Below are 8,685 nucleotides of genomic sequence, written 5' to 3'. Positions count from 1 at the left end.
GAATAAGCAAATAAAAATCCCTGTTTTGTAGAGCAACATGGTAATTGTGAAGCAGACAAAAATGGTCTGGGATGGGATGTGATCTGCTTTGCTTTCCTTCTTCTGCAACGAAGAGTGTACAGCTCCCATTATTTCCGTCATATTGTAGCAGAACTGGAAGCTCAAAGACGATTGGCATCCAGGTTTGTTTGTATTCACTGTTCTTTATTTGTTTGTTTTTGTGATCGACTCATCCCCTCCCCTAAAATTGCTACTCCTGTGGCAAAATTTGAAACCATTAGTATTATTATTATTATTATTATTATTATTATTAACAGTTCTTTTCTACTCTCTCCATCTCCTCACTTTGTCTATTACTGGTTAATCACTAAATGAACCCACTTATTGTGTCCAGGGGAGCTGAACTGATCAATCGTATACTGATCAGAGAAGTGCTGCTTCAGAAAGAGAGAGAAACTGAAGTGTTGTATACCATCAAAAAAAAGATGGAGCATTTGAAAGCTAAGCAAGCAGGACTGAAGAAGAGCTTCCATGAACCCGACGAACATTTCCAAGGTATTTTTCTATTCTTGTTGTGTTGTTCCACTGATGACACTTTCTCTTAGATGGGTTTTGCTGTCCTTACATTCAGATCAGTAGAGCATGACCCATTTGAGTCATGTATTACTGTCAATTACATTCATCTACAGTTTTAAGTTTCTAGTTATGTGGGCTTACAGTTTTTGTGTTTTCATTTTTGAAGTGTGATATCTTTAAGAATCAAATTTTGTGATTTTAGTTTCAGCTTTTTCTCTTTTCTAATTGTATCTTATTGACTTAATTTTTGACTCTGCTGTTTACAGTCCTTCACTTTGCACTATCTTCTTTTTCAGCTATCCGTTCTGGGGACTATTATTTATTTGAAGATGAAACAGAAGAGGTACCTGAAAGCCCAGATCAGGGCCCAACCACTTCTTTGAATATTGGTCGGTCAGAACGGAGTGGCAGTGAAGATAAAGCATTGGGGCCACTTCAGGTGAGAATTTCTGCTTAACCCTTTTTGTCCAAAACATTTTCGTCAGTTTTAATCCTAAATGTCCATGTTTGTTTCCAGACTTTTAGTTGGCCCTTGTTTCACATGTTCTGAGTAATATATAACTTTCCTTTCATAAATCCCAAGTTACTCTAGTGGTTGAAACAAACTGAGAATGCATATGTAAAAATACTAATGCATGCCCACATCATCATTTCAGAATAGTGTCCTTGAAACTACTTTATATATGAAACAGAAGTGATATTTTGCTTTATAACTCATTTGAATCTCATTAACACCATCTCTTTGTTTGCTACATCTTAGCTGTTGTCCACTGCTATCGACTCAGGAACTGACACAGCTCTGGAGAAGGCAAGAGAAGAAACAGACCAACCAGTAAGTCAACACGACTCTACACCATCAGGTGATGTAAGTAAATCAGAGATGATGGAAGGTTATCTATTTTATAGCTTCTCTTTCTTTTAATAAATCTGTCATTTCCTGTTTTAACCCTTTAGCATTCGGATACTCTGTCAAACGCAATGCTTTGCAGTGTTTTGAATCATGAATTTTCTTGTAGCTTCAAGATTTTGATAATGTGATTGTTTATTTTTAGAATGACACTGTGTAGGATAGATGTGAGAGGCCAGATCTGGCCAATTTGAACATAAAACAGGTAGAATATTTGGACCTGGTATGGCTGGTTTAAATGCTAAATGGTTAAACAGTTCATTATTTACATTAGACAGATATTTGTCCTCATCTTGTTTGTTGTTAATGTGTACACAATTCCTCATCTCTCAGATATAGAAACTGGTTAAACAGTTGTTACTTACCATAACACTACTTCAGCTTTTGTTGCAATTAAGTACACTGTTTGGCTGAATTCGGTTATATTTCTGCAGTTATATTTGGCATCTATTATTGTTATTGTAAATATTTCACACAAATCCCTTTCAATCTTTCCATGTTTCATTTCAGAAACACGTCGCCATCGTCATGGGAACTTCTGTTGATAAGGTTGAAGATGAAGAAACTACTAAACCTAAAGGTTTGTTGCAGTTTATTTGATATTTTAATTGTAGGTCTTTTTATCTTTTACGTGTTTCAGTCATTGGATTACAGCCATCCTAGGGCACTACTTGGAAGTGTTTTAATCAAACAAACCTACCCCAGTACTTACTTTTAAGTCTGGTTAGAGCATCAGGCTCAGAATAATGAGGTAGTGAGTTCGATTCCTGGACCAGGTTATGTATTGTGTTCTTGACAAAAAAACACTTTATTTCACATTGCTCCAGTTTACTCAGCTGTAGCAATGAGTTACAGCATCACTGGTGCCAAGCCTTTGCCTTTCCCTTGGATAACATTGGTAGTGTGGAAAAGGAAGGCTGGTATACATGGACGACTACTGGTTTTCCATATGCAACCTTGCTTGGACTTAACATAGTTCTCAGGGAGATTCAGCATGACACAGAATGTGACAAGGCTGACCCTTTGAAATACAAGCACTACTCATTTTTACCAGGCTAGAGGATTTGAGCAACTTGAAAGTCCTTGGAGTTGATTTGTTGAACTAAAGGTGGTGCTCCAGCATGGCTGCAGTCAAATGACTGAAACAAAAAAACGAATACGAACACACACATCCACATCACGTTTACTGTATAGATTGTATGTCTATAGATAATAGATACTTTTTGTAAACTAAAAGGAGCTTATTATTTATGTGAAGAGAAATGGAATTGCTGAATAAGATGGTGACTTGATTTTCTGTATCCTTTCTTTCCAGAGTCTCTCTGCTCAAAGATTTCCAATAGCTTCAGTTTGTTCATCGCTATCCTAGTTAGTATGGCTAATTGGCTTATTAAATTCTTCAATAGAATATCTAGGAATTATCGACGTGTCGCTTATACTTTGACTGATGACATGAGGAAAGAGAAGTTGAAAATACAGGTTAGTTTCTTTTTTTATTTTCAATGTTTTGTAATACTCCACGTATTGGTTATATTAACATGTATTCCATTACCATCATCATCATTTGACATCCATTTTCCACACTGGCATGAGTTGAACAGTTTGACAGGAGCTCACAACTCAAAGAACTGCACCTGGCTCCAGTTGTTCACATGGTTTCTATGGCTGGATGCCCTTCCTAACACCAACCACTTTACAGAGTGTACTAGGTGCTTTTTATGTGGTGGCAGCATAGGTGCTTTATATGTGTCACATATATTATTTCTTAGTCGGCTTTCTGATTTGTTAGATCTTGTAAAACTGTCTAGCCATCTGAGCCCTGTATACAATAAGTTCATTATTATTATTATTATTATTATTAAAAAAAACTTGTTTTTTTCCCTTTTTCTTTCAGGCTGAGAAGTTGACATTTTTATCCTTATCGGCAATGGAAGAAGGAATAACTACTGTTGATTCCAAAGAAGCTGTTACCAGAGCAGCAGAAGACATGTAAGAGATATATTAATTTTTTTCCGTTTTTTTTTATATGAAGATAACATTGTATTTGTAACAATAACCATAATTCTTGTTACAAATAACTTACCTAATTGAGCAGAACACCAATAAATAACAGTAATTATTAATAGACAGGGCCAGATAAATTGTTGTTGTTGTTTGTTCCTTATCGAGTCATACCTGGCTCATAAAGGCCAGTTTCCTGTTTTCATTGGCATATGGGTTCCCCACCTGGACGGGATGCCGGTCCATCACAGGTTAGCTGCTAGATGCAGGAGGAAAGAGTGAGAGAAAGTTGTGGCGAAAGAGTCAGCATAAGTTTGCCATTACCTTCTGCTGGAGCTGCATGGAGCTTAGGTGTTACACTCATAAACACATTGTAGCCTGCGCTCTTAACCCCTATGCCATATGCCCGTGGATGTATCTGTCAAATGTAAATAATGTACTTAATTCCTCATCTCTCAAATATAGAACTGTAAACCTTTTAAGGCAGTGCCCTAGAATGGCTGCAGTTCAATGACTGAAACAAGAAATAGATATAAGTGAAGTTACCATCTCTGATAATTGAATATAAGAACCTTAAGCTGCAATTTCTGTAATTGCTTTAGCTTACAATATGTAAAACTTCTTGTTGTATTCATTGAGTGGGTGTGTTTCAGGTAGCAATCAATGACTGATAAAAGTTCAAACTGTGCTACAGGTAAACCAGTAAAGATTAAAATAAACTTTTGTACAGTGTTGAGAATGTATGAAATGGCTTGTTAATCTCTTTTGTCTCTTGCAGCGGCGTTAACAAAATAGCAGTGGAAGTAGACACTCCGCAAGAAACTGATATCAGAAAGTCTTTCACCAAGACAAAGTAAGTATTTCACACACACACACACATGCACACACACGATTGGCATTTGAACTTTGCAATAGGCATTGTCTTGTGTTTTGTGGGGGCCAGTGGTTTGCCATAGTCTGTTAGACTAAGAGAGAAAAAAGAGGTCAATACCACCACTAAATAGAAAAGTTATGCAAGTTAGAGTAACTGCTATATATATATATATATATATATATATATATATATATATATATATATATATATATATGTTTGAATATTTGATTACTGCTACATATAATAAATATTGGATAACTGCTATATATATATATTGGGTAACTGCTATATATAATACATATTGGATTACTGCTATATATAATACATATTGGATTACTGCTAGATATATATATATATATTGGATGACTGCTATATATAATATATATTGGATAACTGCTATATATATGTATTAGATTACTGCTATATATAATAAATATTGGATTACTGAACTTACTACAGGCTTGTCACACAGAGAACGTTTCCAGTTACTTTTGGGTACCTCCATGTATGATATATATTGGATAACTGTTATATATAATATATATACAGGATAACTGTTATATGTAATTTAGATATAGGATAACCTATATTTCAGGATGGTCATTTTTTTCCTTGCCAAATAAACACATGCACTATGTATTCACTCTTCACTCATATATTATTGTTCTTATTTTATCTTGTCCATTGTCTGGAAAACTTTCATCACACAACTGTGACCTCTTCAGCAAATTTTCTATTCCATTACTTGTGAGTATACCCCGGAACTTCGCCGCCATCTCTCCCCTGTTCTCTCTTGCACTTTTGCTGTTTTCTACTCCTTCTCACTTTCTCTCTCTCTTTCCCTTGCTCTTCCCTCTGACTAAGTAATCAAGTATCTCCTACATCAGCACCCCTGTTTCTGTCCTCTTTCTCTATTTCCCCTCTCTCTCATCCTCCCTCCCTCCTCTCTTCTCCCTCCCTCTCTCTCTCTCTCTCTCTGGGTAACCATGGACCTCCACTATAGCTAGACACCTGTTTAGCTCTAACCTTTCATTGTCTGACTCAAGATCCCCGCTTCCAATGTTACTTGGTGACCCTACGGATACTGATGCCACATAAAAAGCATTCAGTCCACGCTTTAACCCTTTCGTTACCATATTTCTAACCAAATTACACCCCTTATGTGTTTCAATTAATTTCTAACATAATCATAAATTTAGGCTGGTTTCATTAAACAACTCTAACTTTTTTATTTATCAACATATTAATGTGATTTTTGGAAGATAAATTAACGAAAGGTTCTCAACCAATTCTATACCAAAATTTTTGTCACAAAGTGACTTTAATTACAGGTAAATACAGGTAAATTCAACAAAATATAAAATTATTAAAATTTTTGTTCAAACATCGCTACAGAAAATGGGTTATTAGCTAATATACAATTGGGTATACAACAAAATATTATTATAGAAGAGTTGTGCACATTACTGGATTTATTACTGTCTCTTTTGCCAGTATAAAATTAAAATCCAGAGCAGTACCCAGTATTTGATTCACAAGTCTTTTCCATACATGTGCCTTTATTACATGTCTTTATTAGTATTAAGCATTTTCCATCTCCTCTTCTATGTTCAACTGTTTTTTCTTTTGCTTTTTTAAATGGGAAAGAAGACTTTCTCTTTGTTAATTGGTTAATACTGTATTTTCCAACATACCAGTTGAATATTTCTGACCCAAATTTACAGTCGACTTAAACACCAAGACAATGGTTGAAGGACCAAAAATTCCATGTGAAATGCAGCAGGATTAGGAAAAATAGTGACGACATTTGAATGTTTATCTTACATGTTTACACTATTTACTAGAATTGATTTGTATGCTAGAAAATAAGTTAAATGTTTAATGGCTTATTTCAAATGTTTAATCATCTTTTTACTCTCTTTTACTCTCTTTTACTGGTTTCAGTCATTTGACTGCGGCAATGCTGGAGCACCGCCTTTAGTCGAGCAAATCGACCCCAGGACTTATTCTTTGTAAGCCTAGTACTTATTCTATCGGTCTCTTTTGCCGAACTGCTAAGTTACAGGGACGTAAACACAACAGCATCGGTTGTCAAGTGATGTTGGGGGGACAAACATACACACAAACATATGCACACACACACACACACACACACACATATATATATACGACAGGCTTCTTTTTGTTTCCATCTACTAAATCCAGTCACAAGGTTTTGGTCGGCCCGAGGCTATAGTAGAAAACACTTACCCAAAGTGCCACGCAGTGGGACTGAACCCGGAACCATGTGGTTCGTAAGCAAGCTACTTACCACAGCTACTTACCACACAGCCTAATGATAATTTTATTCAATAGTGATGAGTTTTTGATTATTTCTTTTTTTCCATATTTTTTCCAGTTTGCAAGACATTGACAATGCTGAAGAAGAAAATGAATTCGAGTTAGCCCAGCCAGTGTTCTACAGATTACTCGTAGCTTACTATTACATGCTCATCTCTCGCTCCGAGTTGGTTTGCTATTTTCTCATCGTTCTCAACCAAATGATGTCTGCTAGTCTGCTCTCCATGCCTCTGCCAATTATGGTCTTTCTCTGGGGAATGCTATCTGTTCCTCGACCATCCAAGACATTCTGGGTCACCGTTATCACCTATACTGAGGTAGATAATTATCATTATTATTTTTATTATTATTGTTGTTGTTGTTATATTTCAAATTTCGCCAAGTTCGACTTTGCCTTTGTTGCTTTATGGGTCAATAAATCAAGCACCAGTGAAACATTGGGGTCGATATGATTGACTAGTCCCCTCCTGCTAAATCTGAGGCCTTGTGCCTCCAGGAAAAAGGATTATTATTATTATTATTATTATAATTACTAAAACAACAAGCTGGCAGAATTGCTAGCATGCCAGGCAAAATGCTTGGCCATATTTCGTCCGTCTTTACATTCTGTGTTCAAATTCCACCAAGGCTGACTTTGCTTTTCATCCCTTCAGGGTTGATGAAATAGTGAATAAGTTTGACTTTTATAATCCTGTATTGTATTAGTTCTGTTTCCAGAATGACAAATGCACATTAGATTTAATTTTGTTATCACTTATTTAAGTCAGTTACAGTGAGATTTAAATGGGGTTTTTTCTTCTTACTTCCAGGCTATAGTCGTATTAAAATACTTGTTCCAGTTTACATTCTTTCCTTGGAATGATGACGACAATTCTAAAAACTGGAAAAACAATCCATTTTGGCCACCACGAATCTTGGGTATTGAGAAGCAAGATTACTATGCAATGTATGATCTTGCCTTGCTTTTAGTTCTCTTTATACACAGAACCATTTTGAAGGTATGTGACATTCTTGATTTATTCCTCTTATTCTACTGGATTACAGCAAATGTGTGTATATGGGAGGTCTATTGTAGAATGCAGTCACCAAGAGGACTTTGATAAATAACACGCATTTCTTCACACTTTCACTCATACTTTGTTTCCATGTCTAGAAAATTCACCTTAAGAAATTTCACTGTAAAGGAAAATTCATCATAAAAAAAGCATTTAAAAGCAATTAAAAAAGCATTTAGATTTCTGTTTGCTTCGATTAAAAATTCATAATTTATATTGAATGTTGGCTCCATGAACAAGACGACTCAGTTTGTGCTGCAATAAAAACATGTATCTAATTAAATGAATTGCTGTGTTGTAGCGTTATGGCTTGTGGAAAGATGCTGAAGACATCACAGCTGATCTGGCAAAAGCCGAAGGAAAGGAACTAAGTCCTCCAGCATCTCCACAGATGCATGATGTGAGTAAATCACTTTGCTTTTTAAATTTTCTCAGTGACACTGATATATATATATATATATATATATATGTGTGTGTGTGTGTGTATATATTGGTGTGTGTGTATGTATATATCTACGTATGTGTATCTTTGTGTTTGTTTGTCCCCTTATCACTGATGAACATGAGGTGTATTTTTATATGGGAGGAGTTATTGCAACAATGGCAGTCTTAGTGGTTAGCATGTTGGACTCCTGATTGTCAGATTGTGGTTTCAGTTCCTGGAACAGACAATGTGTTGTGTTCTTGAGCAAAGACACTTCATTTCATGTTGTTCCATTCAGTTGGCAAAAGTGAGTAAGCCTGTGATGGACTGGCATCCCATCCAGGTGGGGAATGAATATATATGCCATGAAACTGGGAAACTGGTCCTTGTGAGTCAGTATGGTTCGAGAAGGTAACTTTACCTTTACTTTTTACCTAATGATTCCTGATTTCTTTGAATCAGAAGAAAGACAGACTTCCATGATGTGCTGGGGTTTATATGCCATTTT

General features: G+C 35.8%; 1 protein-coding gene across 8 annotated transcripts in view; it reads left to right on the top strand.

Moving 5' to 3' along the window:
• Nucleotides 1-8,685, top strand: part of LOC106877583 (piezo-type mechanosensitive ion channel component 1) — a 141,934-nt gene that overhangs the window by 99,571 nt on the left and 33,678 nt on the right. For all 8 annotated transcript variants that reach the window (XM_052975090.1, XM_052975089.1, XM_014926523.2 and 5 more), the window contains 11 exons: nt 32-182; nt 395-555; nt 873-1,015; nt 1,337-1,441; nt 1,994-2,063; nt 2,799-2,962; nt 3,378-3,472; nt 4,263-4,337; nt 6,757-7,015; nt 7,508-7,696; nt 8,055-8,153. In XM_052975090.1, coding sequence (XP_052831050.1) covers nt 32-182; nt 395-555; nt 873-1,015; nt 1,337-1,441; nt 1,994-2,063; nt 2,799-2,962; nt 3,378-3,472; nt 4,263-4,337; nt 6,757-7,015; nt 7,508-7,696; nt 8,055-8,153 — 1,511 coding nt within the window. The remainder of the gene's footprint in view (nt 1-31; nt 183-394; nt 556-872; nt 1,016-1,336; nt 1,442-1,993; nt 2,064-2,798; nt 2,963-3,377; nt 3,473-4,262; nt 4,338-6,756; nt 7,016-7,507; nt 7,697-8,054; nt 8,154-8,685) is intronic.

The sequence above is a fragment of the Octopus bimaculoides genome, chromosome 20 (assembly GCF_001194135.2).
Source record: "Octopus bimaculoides isolate UCB-OBI-ISO-001 chromosome 20, ASM119413v2, whole genome shotgun sequence".
Taxonomy (NCBI): Eukaryota; Metazoa; Mollusca; class Cephalopoda; order Octopoda; family Octopodidae; genus Octopus; species Octopus bimaculoides.
The sequence above is the reverse complement of the archived record's forward strand: the minus strand, read 5'-3'. Positions and strand labels throughout refer to the sequence as shown.